This window comes from Microcebus murinus, chromosome 2, assembly GCF_040939455.1.
Source record: "Microcebus murinus isolate Inina chromosome 2, M.murinus_Inina_mat1.0, whole genome shotgun sequence".
Taxonomy (NCBI): Eukaryota; Metazoa; Chordata; class Mammalia; order Primates; family Cheirogaleidae; genus Microcebus; species Microcebus murinus.
In genome coordinates, this window is record NC_134105.1 from 88,032,610 (window position 1) to 88,051,258 (window position 18,649).

The window sequence follows — 18,649 nt, forward strand, 5'->3', positions numbered from 1 at the left end:
TTACTACAAAAGGTGTCAAGATCCATAGTTTGCTTCATCAAATGCTTTTCTAGCTCGTTTCAATTCTTCATTCATAGTAAGTAAGTCTTTAACCCTAGCAAACTTCCTTGGGTCCTTTCGAATCAAGAAGACGATATCTTCAACTTGTACTCGACCTTGTCTTCCAATTGACATTGCCTTGTGAGTCTATTAAAAAGAAACAAATTAAATTTTTAAAAATCTAATATTTTACTGTTTTAATTCACATTTATTAATTGCTGGTTGATGTTGAAGGTTTTCTCTTCTAATTATTATAGCTATTCATATGTGAACTTTCTATTCATGTCCTTTGACCATTTTCTAGTAGGCTATCAGCAGTGTTTCTCCTTATGCTTCATAGGCACTTTAAAAAAAAATTAAAGACATTAAAACCATCACATTTATTGATGTTCCTTTTTTGTTTTTTTGATATAGTAGTTTTTGTCTTCCTTTGTATAAAATAATTTTATAATTTCTTTGTAATCACCCATTCCATTTATGCTTTGAGTCCTCCTCCATCCCAATAGCCAATAAATATTAGTAGGTTTTCTTAAAATCAAATAAATAAACCTCATCCATTATATATACGTATCCTGTGCAAAAACAAAGATTTGCCATACCATTACTTCTAATGACTAAAATATGGAAACTAAATATTTAATAATAAGGCATTGAGTAAATAGGCCGGGTGCGGTGGCTCACGCTTGTAATCCTAACACTCTGGGAGGCCGAGGCGGGTGGATTGCTCGAGGTCAGGAGTTGAAAACCAGCCTGAGCAAGAGCAAAACCCCGTCTCTACTATAAATAGAAAGAAATTAATTGGCCAACTAATATATATAGAAAAAATTAGCCAGGCATGGTGGCACATGCCTGTAGTCCCAGCTACTTGGGAGGCTGAGGCAGTAGGATCGCTTGAGCCCAGGAGTTTGAGGTTGCTGTGAGCTAGGCTGATGGACGCCACTGCACTCACTGTAGCCTGGGCAACAAAGTGAGACTCTGTCTCAAAAAAAAAAAAAAAAAAAAAAAAGACTATATGATTCCAATTTTATAAAGAGGTTAAAAATATGTACAAAAAGACAAAATGATATTCACCAAAATTTTAGCTTTAGTTGTCTATAACTGGAAGGATTACAGATTTTTATTTTCATAGCTGTATTTTTTTATACTTTTTAGATTACATTAATCAATATTACTTTTGTAAATAGAAATTTTTAAATGCATCATACTTTCTGACCCAGTAATTTTACTTCTATTATGTAGTAAGGAAACAATCCAAAACATAGGGTAAAAATTTGTGTACTAAATACAACCAAACTCTGTAATTCCCATCCCTGTAAATACAGCCAAGAAAAGGAAAGAGGGGAAATTTCATTAATATGATTATTCAACTTTATGCAGATAAAAGTAAAACAACCTGGAAATAACTTATATAATAAGGAAATGTTTAAGTAAGTTAGAAAACAATTTCAGTAAATTTTAGGTAGCTACTAAAATAATTATGATTAGAACACAAGAAATATGTATTATAAAACTTGGAGTAAAAAGAATGTTACTATGATCACTACTATGTAAAACATTATGTATCTTTAAGTAAACACTGGAAAAGGAGGGGAAGGCTGGGCACAGTGGCTCACACCTGTAATCCTAGAACTCTGGGAGGCTGAGACAGGAGGATTGCTTGAGCTCAGGAGTTAGAGACCAGCCTAAGCAAGAGTGAGACCCCATCTCTACTAAAAATAGTAAAAATTAGCCAGGTGTGGTGGTACACACCTGCAGTCCCTCCTACTTGGGAGGCTGAGGCAAGAGGATTGCTTAAGCCTAGGAGTTTGAGGTTGCTGTGAGTGAGGCTGACACAATGGCACTCTAGTCCCAATGACACAGAGACTGTTTCTAAAAAAAAAAAAAAAAGATGGAAAAAAACAATGTTGGATAATGGGAATGTGGATAATATTTTTCTTTTATTCAGGGATTTTATGTGTTTATAAATAAAATTCAGGAGGCAAGGATAGAATACAAAGGTATAATCTCCATCCCTACTGATAAATATAACCAGTAACTTCCACAAATAAGCACTCGAATGGATAGCTAATTTCAATATGATGCCATAAGTTTTAGTCTCATCTAAAGCTTATAATTTCAAATCTATTCTTCAATTAACTAAGACCAATTACAAAAGAATCTTACCATTTCAGTGATGAACTCTATGACAAGGTCTTCAAGAATATCTACTGACTCAGTATAAGGATTCTGGTCATCTCCAAAGCCATACATCATACATCTCACTATAAAAAAATCATTTTTGTTTAGTTGAACAGATTTCACAATTTGACCAAGACTTTTTAAAAATAAACTAGAAATGAACCAAGTCATAGAAGATATTGGTATAAAAACATATTTACATTATATTTGTTGTCTCCAAATATGAATTTTGGCATAAAAGGTTTAACCACAGTCGTATGAGCAACTGTTCCCACTGAGCCTCCAACAAAACTCTACTTCCTTCAGCTACTGAACCCTAATGTCAACATTTCTTTTCCTAATCTCTATCATCTACTCGTCAGTAACTCCAGAATACATTTAAGTAGGAGACTCCGTGGCAGGGACAGGATGTGTAGCAATGGCTTAGCCTTTTCTGGGAGGTGCTTTTTGTGTGTGGGCACAGCAGAGGGGCATTAAAAAAGAGAAGGCAGAATCCTTTTTGATATTACCATAGGGGAAAGGACATGAGAGAAAGTGTCCCAATGACCTTATAGGAAAAAACAGTATTCAAAAGAAAAAGCAGAAGGCTTCTACAAAGAATTCTGACATTTCATTTCCTATAATAGATCAGTGCAACTGTCAGCAAAGCCCTTTCAGGTGTCATATGAAGGAACCATAGAAAATGTAAAAGAGAAAAAAGTCTAATACATAGCAATAAAAATAACTACTAAGAGATAAAACTTACTAGCTCTTATTATATGCCAGGTACTATTTTAAGTCCTTTACATATATAAATTATTTAATCCTCACGACAATCCTTTGTATTATCATCGCCATTCTATAGATGAGAAAATGGAGGCACTGAGTTAAGTGATTTACCCATGGTCACACAGCTAAGAAATTGAATCTAAATTTGAACCAGGTGATTTGATTCCAGAGTCTTCACTCCTACCCACAACAGTATTTCTTTTTTTCTTTCTTTCTATTCTTTTCTTCTTTAATTTCACAAACTATATAACTTGTTAGGAACATTGAATATGAGGCAAACCATGACAAGAAATATCAACTAAAAAGCTAAATATGTAGATTCACTCTGGAGTTTAGTCTGACCGCTTAGATTACTGGCTTTTTATTTGTTTATTTACTTTTTGTAAGCATTAGTTTATATATCTATGAGTGATAGAAACCTAATGTACATGAGCAGGATTCTGTTAATAATTTAATAGCTCAACCCCACACTGACATTTTTATTCTTAACCTGTATTTAACTATAATAATGGGTTCTGCCCTCACTAGGACTTCTTCATATATCAAAACTTTCTTGCTAAGCTAAGGGATGTACTTATTATGTTTTCCCAGGGATTATTTTATTTTATTTCAGCATATTACGGGGCTACAACAGTATTTCACTTCAGAGTTTAGGACTGATGGGATCCATATGGACTCTTATCCTATAATCTATAAACTCCCATTTGGTCCACAGACAAGCTTAGAAGTCCTTGAGTCTTTCCTGAAATTATACAGAAAAATTTTATACATTATCTATATGTGTACATTTTCCTGGGAAGAAGAATTATAACTTTTATCAGATTCTCAAAGGGGTATGTAAATGTTAAGAAATGCTGTCAAATGCTGGAAACATTTTGTATCTTCATCTTAGTGGTGGTTACAAGTGTGAGTGTATATATACACATACAGTTAGTTGTCTCTAAATACCCATGGGGGCTTGGTTCTAGGACCTCCCATAGATACCAAAGTCTGCAGATGCTCAACTCCCTGACATATGGATAAAATGGCATAGTATTTCAATATAACCTATGCACATCCTATGTGTATTTTAAATCATCTCTAGATTACTTATAATACCTCATACAATATAAATGCTACGTAAACAGTTATTATACTGTATTGTTTAGGGAAGAATGACAAGAGAAAAAAAGCCTGTACATTTTCAATACAGTTGCAATTTTTTTCCCAAAATATTTTCTATGGGAGGTTGGTTAAATCCATGGATGTAGAACCCATGGATACAGAGGGTCTTCTGTATAGCATATGTAAAATTCAACAAGCTGTTCATGTAAGACTTGTATAATTTATTGTATGTAAGTTTTATATATTTTTAAAAAGAAAGAAATTCCTAGAACACTTGTAAAAGAAGGAAGGAGTACATTAAGACTAATTCCTAATTAGGAAAAGTAAAAACTAGAAGTGAAAAGATAATAAAATAGGCCAAGCCTACAGAAGAAAAGGGTGACTTGGAAATCAGCCTGGGATAGAAGTATCCCTAGGGTTTACACAGGCACGAGCCTTTAGTTCCAGAAACAGAAGGTAGAAAACAAGCACAGGAGCCAATATTTTCTCTCTCTTTTTTTGGATTCTAAAATTATTTTTTTGCCTTTTTTTTTTTTAGATAATTTTAGACTTACAGATGAATTGCAAAAATAGTACAGAGCTCCCATATGCCCTATATCCAGCTTCCCCTTATGTTAACATTTTATATAACCATAGGCATTTATCAAAACTAAGAAATTAACATTGGTACAAGTACAGACCTTGTTCAAATTTTACCAGTTTTTCACCAATGTCCTTTTTCTGATCCAGGATCCCACACTATTTAGTTGTCATGCCTCCTTAGTTTCCTCCAACCTCTGACAGTTACTCATCTCTTCCCTGTCAAGACCTTGACACTTTTGAATCCTGGTCAGTTATCTTGAAGACTGTCCCTCAATTTTGGTTTGTTTGATGTTTTCTCATGATTAGACTGAAGTTATACATTACTATAATAGAAAGGATACAAAGAAGGTGATGTGTCCTCTTAATGCATCATTTATCGGGGGTATGTGATGTCAATATACTATATATTGCTGGTGATGGTAACTTAGATCACTTGGCTACTATAGTGTTTGCCAGAATTCTCCACTGTAAGCTTACTGTTAAATATTCTGAGGAAAATATTTTGTCACTAACATTTTGATGGGTAGAATTCACCAGTAGAAAAAATATTTCATTGGCAAAGGAACACTTATTATATAGGAATTATGTAAACTGTATTTGGTTAAAGGGTTTATAAAAGCATAAGCAAAAGCCAGTGAATGCTTTGATATTCTACGTTATATTAACAACAACAACAAAAAATTTTTTTAAAAAAAAAGAGAGTTCGGGAGAACAGATTTTTGATCAGTAAGATATATGAAGATTCAGGTAAGATAAGGAGAAGACTGTGAAGATTCCAAATTCCTGTCATCACAAAAATAAAATAATCCAAATGGAACAAAGGTCTTTACTAACAACCAACTGAGCAAGCATCACTGTGGGATGCTTTGGTATAGAGATGCCCTTTTTATGCTGACCACATACAAATGAAGTAAATAGCATCAGACAAATGGAATAGGGAGTGGTCAGTTTTAGGTGAGGAACTGAGATATAGAAAAAGATTTAAATGGTTTAAAAATAAATAAATAAAAAACACCGACCTTGTAGTTTCAAGGGCATTTGCAAACTGCTCACAGATGACCCAGCCTAAATAAACCAGGTATTCATAAATCCATGTTGCCTCATTTCTCAATACTCAGCAATAACTATAAAGGGCACAGGACTGGGAGATGGAATGCACATTTGCATAGTGCCTTTTAGGGGCTGGCCTGGACCACCAGTAGTAGCAGCAGCTCTCCCTCTTGCCACTGCCAAAAAGGGTCAAACCTGTCTACTGAGGGGTAAGGACAGAGGACCAATACATTATAATCTCCAAGCCATTTATTTTAGTGCCTCATGCTGTTCACCACCTTCTTAGTTTGTTCTCCGCCTTAATCCAAAGCCCCAACTTAGTTCCTACTTTCAGCACTTATTCCTGGACCCGTCATTACCTGTTGCTTAAAATCAAATGAGTCCTCTGGGAGGCCAAGGTGGGCAGATTGCTCAAGATCAGGAGTTCAAAACCAGCCTGAGCAAGAGCGAGACCCCGTTTCTACTATAAATAGAAAGAAATTAATTGGCCAACTAATATATATAGAAAAAATTAGCTGGGCATGGTGGCTGTAGTCCCTGCTACTCAGGAGGCTGAGGCAGAAGGATTGCTCGAGCCCAGGAGTTTAAAGTTGCTGTGAGCTGGGCTGACACCATGGCACTCACTCTAGCCTGGGCAACAAAGAGAGACTCTGTCTCAAAAAAAAAAAAAAAAAAAAAAAAATCAAATGAGTCCCTGCTTCTATTGCTGACAGGTTAAGGGACAGGAAAACTAACAGAGGTATGTTGTTCTGCCCTGAATTAAAACACTGATCACATTTTCTTATTAAATATATATATAAAAATAATTTTTTACACATATATAAAACTGGTGTTAGGATCATTACTATATGATTCAAAAGTTAAACAGAATTTTATGGGCAAGTCTAAGAACATTGTCCCTACAGGGAAACATTCAGAACAATAAATGCTCTTTGAAAGGACATATCCAAAGGTTTTCATCATCTGTAATAAAATCATTGTCAAACACAACTTACATTCTTTAGAAAAAAGTCTCTTTCTTTTACCCTGTCCACCTTCTGCACCTCCTCCAATTTCTTCATTTTCTTCCTCAAACTAGAAGTTAAAATGTATATACAGAAATGTCAACTGATTGCATTGCATGTGATATTTTAATAATTAAGTCTTTTCATTTTCAACATTGATATCAAGCCAGAAAGCCTAAAGCTAACAGCAATAGAACATGAATCCTTAGCACTGAAGGTGCCTTAAAGACTATCTAGTCCAACTTCCAACTCATGTAGCAATGGCTTCTACAAGATCCCTAAGAAATAATTCTACAGCCTCTATGTTTAAGAGTTCTAATGAACCACCAGTTTTTTTGTTTTTTTTTTTTAAACCAAGCTGGCCTACTGCTAGACATACTGCTAAAGAGTTGGTATTGAATCAAGGTCTACCTCCCTGTAGTAAGCAAAACTAATATTTACTAAGCACCTGCTTATACAGTGCTAAAAAGTTTCCTTCACCCTATTTTATAACAAGAAGACCGACGCTCAAAGTTAATAAATTGCTCATAGAGAATGGGGACTTTGAAATCCAGGCTCCATGACTTTTGATCCATTATTTTTCCACTACTTCACAGTAAGCATACAGTTTTGTTACCAGTTGAACTGTTGGTTCATACTAAGCACTGATAAATACTAGGTTTGACCTCTAATGATTCTTTAGGTGTTTCAAAGGGTGTCTGGCAAATATAGACCAAAGCTGAAGGGAAAGGGGTCACCCTCCTACTCTTCCTTCATGTCTTGCCCCACGTACTAAAATGACAATCCAAAGGCAAAAACGAGGCCGGGAGCGGTGGCTCACGCCTGTAATCCTAACACTCTGGGAGGCCAAGGCGGGAGGATTGCTCCAGGAGTTCGAAACCAGCCTGAGCGAGACCCCGTCTCTACTAAAAATTGACCAACTAAAATATACACACAAAAAATTAGCCGGGCATGGTGGCGCATGCCTGTAGTCCCAGCTACTCGGGAGGCTGAGGCAGGAGGATCGCTTGAGCCCAGGAGATTGAGGTTGCTGTGAGCTAGGCTGACGCCACGGCACTCTAGCCTGGGCAACAAAGTGAGACTCTGTCTCCAAAAAAAAAAAAAAAAAAACCACAAAGGCAAAAGCGTCCCGAACTCCCCGGGCTGATTTCATTAAGGAAGACAGACCCTCTTCTGAGCTCGGCCACTGCTACTGAGCCCGAAGGAGTGAAGAAATGAGAGAGCTGGGACAGAGATGGTTACTCACGGCGGGGTCTTCTTCCTCATCCGCCATCCCACCAGTCCGCAAGCCTAAGGTGCCCCAGCGGCTCGCGTTCTGCGGATTTTACTACTTCCGCTGCCTCACTTCCGGTGACGCGCTAGTCGGGCCACCTACTGCTGGAGAGTAACCGGAGGTATGCTTAGCGGCGTAACCAAGGCAGTCCCCAGGGAAGGAGGGTTCAGATTGTCTCTGTAATCCCGAAGAAGGAATCTAAAATTAACAAAGAAAAGGAAGTCATAGGGTAATGGTGTGTATCTTGTCACCCCATCTTTGCTTCTGCATGTTTTGAATCATGGCTTCCAGATTCCGTACTGTGAAGCTATGGGTCAGGCTAGCAGTTGTCGGTCTGACTGAAAGCGTTATTTAGTTTCAAATAAACACTGTTTTTTTCCAAGCACTGTGTTAATTATTGGGGGATACTGTGCTTCACTACTAGTTTCCAAGAGGACAGTGTCCCTAGAATGAGAAGATTTAAAATTCTGTGGGTAAGCTTTTGGTCAGAACAATGATTGGGAAAACCATGAGCCTTAGAAGACTAGAGCTAGGGATACAAGTATGTCCTGCAATGTAACAGATGATGCCACACAACGAAAATCCCATAATACATGGGATTTCTGAATGTCTTGCTAAAAATTCAGTGAGTGAAAAGGATAATTATCTGTGAGACAGGTACCTATCTTTGTTAACATACAAACACAAAGCATTTTCCCCATGCTTTTAATGTACGTTGAATTTTCTAGGAACATATATCATACTTTATTTTGTTTGGAACTCATTAAGAGCTTTGGACTGTTTCAGGAAATAATGTCACCATCTCACCGCAGTCAGTCTGCATTCCTAGCTTCTGCATTCAAGGTGAGTCTACACAGAACAAGTAGAAGCATCAGAAATCTTCATTATACCCTCTAGTGTAATCATGCTTAAGCATGTACATATTAAAACATAGGTTATTATCTTTATCTATATTACAGTTAGGGCATTATATGTTATTTTAAAATTATGTGAATAGGTAAGTATACTATTTATTGCTGTATAACAAATTACCCCAAAACTTAATGGCTTCAAACAAACATCACACAGTTTCTGTCTGTGTGTCAGCAATTAGGGTGCAGTTTAGCTGGGTACCTCTGGCTCAAGGTCCCTCATGTTGCAGTCAGGATGTTGGCTGGAGCTGCCATAATATCTTAAGTGTTGATGGTGGAGGATCCATTTCCAAAATCCCTCACTGGGTGGTAGCATGATTCAATTCCTTCAGGATATTGGACTAAGAACCTTAGTTCTTTCTTTACTATGGCCCAGAAGCCTCCCTCAGTTCCTTGCCACATAGTCCTTTTCTTCTCCATAGGACAGCCCAGAACATGGCAGTTGCCTTCTTCCAGAGCAGACAAATGAGAGAACCCAAAAGACAGAAGTCACAGTTTTTTTGTAACCTAATTTTGGAAATGACATCCTGTCATTTCTGCCCTGTTCTTTTCAGTAAGTGCAGCCCACACTCAAGGGGGGATTACATAAGGATGAGAATATTAGGATGGGGAGTTCATCAGGAGCTGTCTGAAAGACTACCTACCAGAGTAAATTATATTATCTGTGAATTTCACTTCAGAATAGTGAAGAAAACATATTTGTTATTTAATGGGGGTTGTTGGGTCTGATAGGGTTGAGAACTGCTCTTAGGCAATGATCAAACGCTGGCCTTGTCCAGGGGCTTAGGTATAAAACATGCAGAGTGTCCATTATCAGAGTAGATAGGTAAAATGTGCTGGATGCACACCAAGGAGTACTATACAGCAATCAGAAGTGATGGACTGGTAACATGGACAGAACTTAAAAACAGTGTTAAGTAAAAAAAGTAAGAAACAATGGGATCTACAACAATACCATTTACATAATTAAAAATATACATAAAACAATATATTTTACAGGAACATATTTTAAGAGCATAGACATTAAATATATTGGAAAAGTTGTAGTGTAGGAGAAATGGAAATAGGGATAAAGGGAATAAATAAATAAAAAGTGAGGATCTTTAGAAAGGTCAGTTGCAATAGTATGCCATGAACTGTGGAGTAGAAATAATTCAATTCTCTGAACCTGAGATCCAAAATATAAAGTGGAAAAAAAAATTGTGATGAGCAGAGCAGAAATAAAGTACAGAGAGTGAAAAGGCATGGTGTGCTTCTACAAGATGTTCCAGGTGGGTTGCCAGAACCAAGTTTGTTGGGTGGGGATACAGGAAATGAGGCTGGAATTGGAGTTTGAAAGGTCTTAAATGTTCTCTTCAAAGCCTGAACTTCAAAATGCAAAGTGCTTGGGAGGTCTTTAAGCAAAGTAGTCACATGACTATCTTTTAAAAAAAGATCACTTTAGCAGGGAAACTACCTAGGATGAGAGATGATTATAATCTGAATTAAAGAAAGGGAAGCAGCAGAAAAAGGAATTGATTTAAGAGAAACTTTAGGAGATCCAGTTTATAGGACTTTGTGACAATGAATCTGAGATCTATGGAGAGGTTTATATCTAGATGCATTGAATGCTATTAATAAGAAAGAAAAAGGGGAAAGCACTTGGGGGTGGAAAGAATGAGTTTAGTTTGAGTTTGAGACTCTAGATATGTCCTACAGACTGATGGAAGTATAGGCCTGGAAATGCACAAGAAATTAGGATGAGAGAAAATGATACAGCAGACATCAATACAAAGGTGGTATTTTAAAGACTACATGGGAACAAAAGCAAGAGAGAAGGGAGGCAAAGAGCAGATCCCTAGAAACAATACATCAACAAGACAGAAAAGAAAGAAGGAATGGCCTAAGAAGAAAAGATAAAAGAAGGATGAAGTGGAGGAGGAAAGGGAGGAGTAGGAGAATAAGAATATACTTTGGGGCTGGGTGTGGTGGCTCATGCCTGTAATCCTAGCACTCTGGGAGGCCGAGGTAGGAGGATTGCTTGAGCTCTGCTGTCAAGCAAGAGGGAGACTCTGTCTCTACTAAAAATAGAAAAAATTAGCCAGGCATCATGGCACATGCCTGTAGTCTCAGCTACTTGTGAGGCTGAGGCAGGAGGATTGCTTGAGGCCAAGAGTTTGAGACCAGCATGGCAACATGTGTGACCCCATAGCTACAAAAAATTTAAAAATTAGCTGAGTGTGGTGGTGCATGCCTGTTGTTCCAGTTACTTGGGAGGCTGAGACAGGAAGATTGCATGAGGCCAGGAGATTACCATGAGCTATGATCTCACTGCTGCACTCCAGCCTGGGCAACAGAGTGAGACCCTGTCTCTGAAAAAAAATTATTGGGCCTAGAGAGAAATTGAGACAGCAATCACATCCTAACATCCTTCTTCCCCTTTTGAGCTATGTATTCATCTCTTGAAACTGCTTGCTACTGCCACAAGTAGCTATAAATTAACCTAATAATGTCACACTGGACCTATAACTCACACTCTACAGCTTATTGATGCATAGCCAATTGCTAATCAATGTTACTTCTGTAAATAAACCAGTGAGAATTCCTGACAAACAACTGTGTATAAGCCCACTCCCTGTCCTCCTTTTTTAACCTTTAAAAACCTGCTTGTACCATTCTACCTGGCAGCCATGGATTTAAAAAAACTGCTTGTAACAAAGGCTGACTGGAGCTCATATCCAAGATTACCCAGGTCTGCGTCTTCTGTGCAGCTGTCTTCACTTTGGCTCAAGTAGACTCTTTACATTTTGTGTTTCAGCCTCTTCCTTTTATGTTGACAGTGTATAGTTGGATACTGAAGGGTAGAAAAGCAAGGAGAGGAAAGTAGCCTTAAGAAGGCAGTAGGATCAAGGAAAGACTTTGATTAAATGATTACTGAATGAATGAGGCTGTGAATTTATCCCAGACACTTAGCTAACTGATCAGAAAAGCCAGACTTTCATTATAGAAAAAAAGTGGAATGAACTTTTAAAGAAAAGGTTAATGACAAAAGAGATTTGTTCACAAAAAATTGGAGTCAGCAGAGAAGCAGACAGGTGTAATTGGTAGAAGGGAGAAGCAGATCTGAGTTGTGTGGGGATAATTTGAAAGGAATGGCAGGGGTGGGATTATCAGAAATGAGGACGGCAGGGGGTTTAGGTGGTGGGCTTCAGACAGGTGTTAGTGATGGGATAGGAGAAGAGGGGCAGGTGCCGCCAATCAGACTCTAAATCTAGACAGAGGCTTTGCAGTTCCACCTACCTCCACTGCCACCCCTCCATCGCAGGGTGTAGACTCCCTATTAGTGAAGTAATATCACTTTTAAAATGGCTTTCAGAATTTCCACAATAATCTTATGCAGTCTTTTAAAAACATTTTTTTTTTTAATTTGTCAGGGTGCGGTGGCTCACACCTATAATCCTAGCACTCTGGGAGGCCAACGTGGAGGACTGTCTGAGCTCAGGAGTTTGAGACCAGCCTGAGCAAGACTGAGACCTCATCTCTACTAAAAAAGAAAATTAGTCGAGTGTGGTCACATGTGCCTGTAGTCCCAGCTGCTCAGGAGGCTGAAGCAAGAAGCTCGCTTGAACCCAGGACTTTGAGGCTGCAGTGAGTTATGATGATACCACTGCACTCTAACACTCTATCCAGGGCAACAGAATGAGACTCTGTCTCAAGAAAATAAATAAATAAATAAATTGGTTTTCTGCTGAGACACCTTTTCCTTCTTGGAATATTGTGTAGTCTAGCTATTTGCTTGTGTCCCAAATAATGCCCACACTCCTTGGTTAAATATGCAGGTTCTGAGGTCAGATGGATTGAGTTTGAAATCCTAGCTATACCCCTTATCAGCTGTGTTACCTTGAGACAACTTATTTGACTTCTTCATACATTTCCATTTCTTCATCTGTGAGATGGGGATAATCAGAGGTTATTATGAGGCTTAAATGTGTTAGTTAATACCATAGGTGATTTGGGTAGTACCTGGCATGTTGTGTCAGCTTTTTTTATTCAAGAACCTACCTTTCACCATTGTCTTCTGCCGTTCTCCTTCGTGAACTCTACATTCCAGTTCCACAGAGTCACATTCAATTATTTATGCAATAAATATTTATCAAGCACCTGCAAAACGTTCAGCACTTGCTAGAGGACTGTGGATAAAATGACAAACGATGCAAATGAACCTTACAGTATAGCAAGGGAACATGAATTCAGTACATATTGTATGCTTTGGAAGCTTATGATGGGAGAAAAAAGACCCAAGAAGGTCAGAGAAGCCTCCCTTGAGTGAGATTTGAGTTGAGACCTGAGAGATGAATGGGAATTAGCCAGTGACGGAGAGAAAGGGTGAACTATGCCCTAAACTCATCTTGCTTGTACTTTTCCTTTCTAGACCTTTGATCACTGTATTCCTTTCCCACTAGAATACTTTGCCTTTCTGCCTATTAAAATTCCTCATGCCTTTCAGGCCCAGCTAAAATGTCTGCTCCTCAATAAAGCCTTCTCTGAGCTCTCCAGCTAAAAGCAGTTTCTCCTTCTATATTCCCACAGCAGTTAGTTTTCATTTTCCTTTGACACTTCTCACTTTCCACTGTATTTTCTGGTTATTTAGACACACAGCTTATCTTTTTCTACAAAATCTTAAACTTACTAAGAACAGAGTCTGCTTCTCATTCATCTTTGCGCTCCCAAAGGCTAGCACATTCCTTAGATTTAGAAGTTCCGGAACAAATATTTGTAGCATAAATTAATGCCTGTTTGACATCCCTTTTCAAATATGTTGTAATTCAAATGAAGCTATTGTTGCAAGTTGTGCCTTTGAGACTAAATTTACTCTTTCGTTAAACCAGAATGCCATAGTCATGGTCCCCATGACTGATTAGTGTTCACCACAATGACTGAAACAACCCTAACAAACAGGCCACTGTTCTTGACTGACAAGCATTTGGCAACAACTGCCAGTTCTCCAGGGTAGGCTGCAATGACCTGGGGAAGGACTGTATGAATTGAGAGTACACTAGGGCTCTATTTATTTCTTGCAATTGGGCTACAACAGCCAGTGACCCATGCTTTGGCCTGATGAGAGACAAGACTGCAGGGGATGGGTGGCAGTGAGGCTTTTTAGGATAACAGAAACATTAATGCTTGTAACAAAATCATCAAAGATCAATATCAGTGGAAAGCACTGTAATTTGAGGCAGCGTGATAACAAGAGGAAGGGATCTTTGAAGTTAGACCTGGGTTTGAATCTTAACTAGTTATGTGATCTCACCCATGTGCCTTCCTTGAACACCAAGATTTCTCATTTTATTTTTATTTATTTATTATCAGTACTCAGGAGAGCTAAACATATTTATTTTAAAGACAGGGTCTGGCTCTGCTGCCCAGGCTGGAGTGCAGTGACCCAATCATAGCTCACTGTAACCTCAAACACCTGGGCTCAAGCGATACTCCCACCCCCTCAGCTTTCCAAATAGGTAGGACTACAGATGTGCACCACCTAATTAAAACAATTTTTTTTGTGGAGGCTGGGTCTTGCTATGTTGCCCAGGCTAGTCTCCAACTCCTGGCCTGAAGCACTCCTCCTGCCTCAGGATTACAGGCATGAGCAACCTCACCCAGCCAAAGATTTCTGATTTAAAAATATCTTCTTCGAAACAAAGAATTGTTTCACGAAGTTGTGAAAATCAAAGCTAGTGTTTTTACAAAGCACAATGCCTGTACTCAATTAAAATGTGTTTATTCATTTATCTTACCCAACATATTTTGTTCTCTGAGGGCAGGGACTTGTTTTTGCCTCTATTCCTGCAAAATCTAGCAAAGTACCCAGCACATAGTAAACATTAGTAAATACTTTTTTTTAACAAATAAGCAACAACAATAGTTAATATTTATAGAGCATTACTTCATGCCAGATATTTTAAATAGTAATTCTCTTAATCCTCCAACAACCCTAGAAAGGAGCTACCATTAAAACCCAGTTTTACTTAGGAGAAAACTGAATGTATTTTTTTTAGACTATAAATTCTTGGCTAGGTGCAGTGGCTCATATCTGTATTCCCAGCACTTTGGGAGGCTGAGGCAGAAGGATTGCCTGAGCTTAGGAGTTCGAGGTTACAGTGACCTGTGATCTGGTCAATACACTCCACCCTGGGTGATAGAGTGAGACCCAGACTCTAAAAAAATAAAATAAAATAAGATAAAATTCTTGATACAATGAATTTTGAAATAAAAACCTGGTGAGATTCACTCTATTCAATAAAAAAGGTAAAATATAAAACCTGAAAAAAAATATAGTGGAGAAAGAAGAAAGAAAATAAATGTAAAAGTGGGAGAAAGAATAAGAAGAAAGACAGACCCGTGGAAAAAGAAGACAGAAAAAAAATAAATTTTGAACAGAACAAAAAATAACTATTCAATCAGAATAAGATATCGGTCATTATCACTGTCCTTTAAAAATAGTAATTGGCCCATTAATCCCTCTTCCTAGTTCTTAAACTTTGATTTCTTTATCCTTAAACTTTAATCTTAATCTCTGAGAGTGATAGAAGAAGAAAGAATTACCTTTCAGAGCATGACAAAAATTGGAGAGGTTTTCATCTTAGTAAAAAAAAATGGAGAGATAAAGTTATCTCTAAAAAAGTGAATGGCATGAGCAAAAATAACAAAAGACTGTATATAATAGTCTTTTCACAGCCGAAGCTTAATGTCCACCTAGGGGACAGTGGAAACTGCTGCCAGAAGGCCTTGATTAGCAGGCTAAGGAGTCACCCATCATTCAGCAGGAAGCAGTTGCTGTTAAAGGAAACAGCAGATGTTGCAGGAAGAAAAATTTTCTAGTCCTGAATTCAGAAGACCAGAATTATTGTGTATTATACTGGGCAGTTCTTACCTTAACCCTCATTTGCTTTATTTCTAAAATAGGAATAACAAGGTAGTTCTTTTTTTTTTTTTTTTTTTTTTGAGACAGAGTCTCCCTTTGTTGCCCAGGCTACAGTGAGTGCCATGGTGTCAGCCTAGCTCACAGCAACCTCAAACTCCTGGGCTCAAGTGATCCTCCTGTCTCAGCCTCCCGAGTAGCTGGGACGACAGGCATGCGCCACCATGCCCAGCTAATTTTTTCTATATATGTTAGTTGGCCAATTCATTTCTATTTATAGTAGAGACGGTGTCTCGCTCTTGCTCAGTCTGGTCTCGAACTCCTGACCTCGAGCAATCCTCCCTCCTCAGCCTCCCAGAAAGCTAGGATTACAGGCGTGAGCCACTGGGCCAGGCCAACAGGGTAGTTTTGAGGACTAAATAATATCATGACAAAGTTGGTTTGCCTTAAAAATGTTAAAATGTTATAAATATGTAGGTCTTCATTGTTGTGAAGATTTAATTGATGCTTAAAGAAGACTGAAATTGTAACCTCACTAAGGTGATAGATGGTAGGATTAAAAAGGGAGCAATTTCAATGACATTTTGAAAAAATAATTTGATTTTTAAAATTTTACACATTTTAAACTTAGTTATTAAGGAAAAGGGATATTAATCATAGAAATGGGAAAACAGAGGGAAATGAGTTTGGCTTTAAACAAACATTTCAGATGGCAGAAGAACATCTGTTAGAAATGTAGAACTGATGGTGACACCACTATGCAGGAGATGTAAAAAAAAAAAAAAAGAAATGTAGGACTGGAGCTTGGGTAGGACATCAAATTATGAACTCTGCATAGAAGTGATAGTTGAAGCCTTAGAGCAGAATAGGTCACCAATTGACAAAAAAAAAAGTGAGTATATTAGAAGATTGTATTTAGGTGGAAGAAGAACCTGGATAAAGAGAACAATCAGTTAGTTAGGAGCAGATCAGTGGAGACAGTGCAGTTCCACAGTATTCAAAAAGGAGGAGAATTTTTTGAGATGGAGACGTATCATATGATTCAGTCTAAATTAGTGAACATGAATATGTTTAGGACCTGGTTGGAATGGTTTAGGGCCTTTATCCAGCCTTCGTGCAGGGGTTGGACACTCAGTTGGATCCTGGTGCTGCTGCTGCAGCTTCAGATAGCAGTTGATGAAAGGTTCAAGGACCTAGGCAATAGGGATTTTTGTTCTGTTTTGTTTTTGAGTGGTTCTTTGAGTGGTTCTGAGCAGTTCTTTTGGGCAGGGGATTTGTCTACGTGCACACATATGTAATCTGAGTGGTTGTCTGGCCTTGTCTTAGGTCTAGTTCCATACATCTTCCATTTATTCTTTGCATATGCATTTATGTATATTTTCTCAAAGAATTTCTTCTGTGTTAGGCCTTTTGGCTTGGCACTCCAGCTTGGAGAAGGCTGCTCTGCCAGGTTTTCTTCCGGGTAACCAAGCAGGCCGCAGCCAGCAGATGGCACTGCAACAGAGAGGAGTAGAGTCCTTTTAGGTCTTTGACAACCACAGCAGGCTTCAGCCTCGGAAGACTCAGTGTTGCACTTTCGTGGGACTCTAATAAAGCAGGCTGAATTGTGTGCAATTAAGGATTTCAGTTTAAAGAATGAAGTCTGTAGTTTTGTCTCCTTCACTCTAACCCCATCTGACTATGTCTATTGTCACGTTGTCCAAGTGTCAAAGTGCCCTCAGAGAAGCGCTGACTAGATATCGCCGAAGTCTGGCTAACGTGGCCGAGGTGACCCCAGCATGAATTAAATATAGGAGATAATCGATACTCTTCTGATATTTTAAGGAAAAATCTATACAAACAAGGCAATTATCTAAATGTTTCCCAACGTGGTCCTTTAGGATATGAAATGTGCTACTTGTTTTTATTTTATTTTATTTTTTGAGACAGAGTCTCACTCTGTTGCCAGGGCTAGAGTGCCATGGCGTCAGCCTACCTCACAGAAACCTCAAACTCCTGGGCTCAAGCAATCCTTCTGCCTCAGCCTCCGAGTAGCTGGGGCTATAGGCATGTGCCACCATGCCCAGTAAATTTTTTCTATATATTTTTAGTTGGCCAATTAATTTCTTTCTATTTATAGTAAAGATGGGGTCTCGCTCTTGCTCAGGCTCTTCCTGGTGGAAATCTAGTCATCTTGCTCCTTAAGTTTCCAGAGTCCTCACTATTACTCTATGGAACCCTCGTATGTGGGATGTAAAGTTTCCAAATGAAATAAGGAAGTTATTTTCGAACTAGTGACCTTGAGCGATCCTCCCGCCTCGGCCTCCCAGAGTGCTAGGATTACAGGCGTGAGCCACCACGCCCGGCCTGTGCGACTTGTTTTTGTTTCAAAGTTCCTTATTTCATTTGGAAACTTTACATCCCTCATACGAGGGTTCCATAGAGTAATAGCACTGGAAACTTTAGGAGCAAGATGACTAGATTTCCACCAGGAAGAGCCGCGCAGCAAGGGCAGTCCGGAGGCCACAGGGGCCGCTTTTTGACCCCTGGTGTTGGGGTTCGCTTAATTGGAGACCTGGAATGATGAATACCTCTCGGTTGCCGGGGGCTGCTGCTTTTACACACACACACACACACACACACACACACACACACACACACACACACACAGCAGCCGTCACAGCGCAAAATAAAGTACAAAAGTCCAAGCCTTTACCTTTCCAAACACATTGACGGGAACCGATCAGGTTGCGCCCCAGCTTTAACTCCGCAGGAGCACGCAGAGGAGACTTGGTTACCAAGGCCACGTAGGAAGCCTCCAGGATAGCGTTCTTCTTAGCCTACGTAAGCACGCAGGTTTCCT

At 38.7% G+C, this 18,649-nt stretch overlaps 1 protein-coding gene and 1 long non-coding RNA gene across 4 annotated transcripts; one reads left to right on the forward strand and one right to left on the reverse strand.

Annotated features, from left to right (window-relative positions):
- TAF13 (TATA-box binding protein associated factor 13) lies at positions 1-18,636 on the reverse strand. Of its 3 annotated transcripts, none has more exons than XM_075999936.1 (6): positions 18,503-18,636; positions 7,972-8,196; positions 6,717-6,795; positions 5,691-5,736; positions 2,203-2,300; positions 1-186 (listed from the first exon to the last, which is right to left on the reverse strand). In XM_075999936.1, exons 2-6 carry the CDS (start codon positions 7,989-7,991, stop codon positions 16-18), a joined length of 414 nt encoding a protein of 137 aa, XP_075856051.1. In that variant the 5' UTR covers positions 7,992-8,196; positions 18,503-18,636; the 3' UTR covers positions 1-15. The 3 variants fall into 3 exon arrangements, with proteins under 3 accessions (XP_075856051.1, XP_075856050.1, XP_020139113.1); XM_075999935.1 differs by lacking the exon at positions 18,503-18,636 and adding an exon at positions 12,951-14,615; XM_020283524.2 differs by lacking the exons at positions 5,691-5,736; positions 18,503-18,636 and adding an exon at positions 12,951-14,112.
- Positions 8,080-12,640, forward strand: LOC105864034 (uncharacterized). Its single transcript, XR_001150774.2, has 3 exons — positions 8,080-8,119; positions 8,785-8,841; positions 12,323-12,640. It is a non-coding gene; the product is annotated as an uncharacterized LOC105864034 (long non-coding RNA).
- Positions 18,637-18,649: the final 13 nt, after the last annotated feature.

Excerpts from the sequence above, each read along its gene's own strand:
- TAF13 (XM_075999936.1), bottom strand. The coding sequence starts at position 7,991 with ATGAGGAAGAAGACCCCGCC. Across the intron at positions 6,796-7,971 it reads ATGAGGAAGAAGACCCCGCC|TTTGAGGAAGAAAATGAAGA; the intron begins GTGAGTAACCAT and ends TTTAACTTCTAG. Across the intron at positions 5,737-6,716 it reads GAGACTTTTTTCTAAAGAAT|GCTGGGTCATCTGTGAGCAG; the intron begins GTAAGTTGTGTT and ends TGGTTTATTTAG.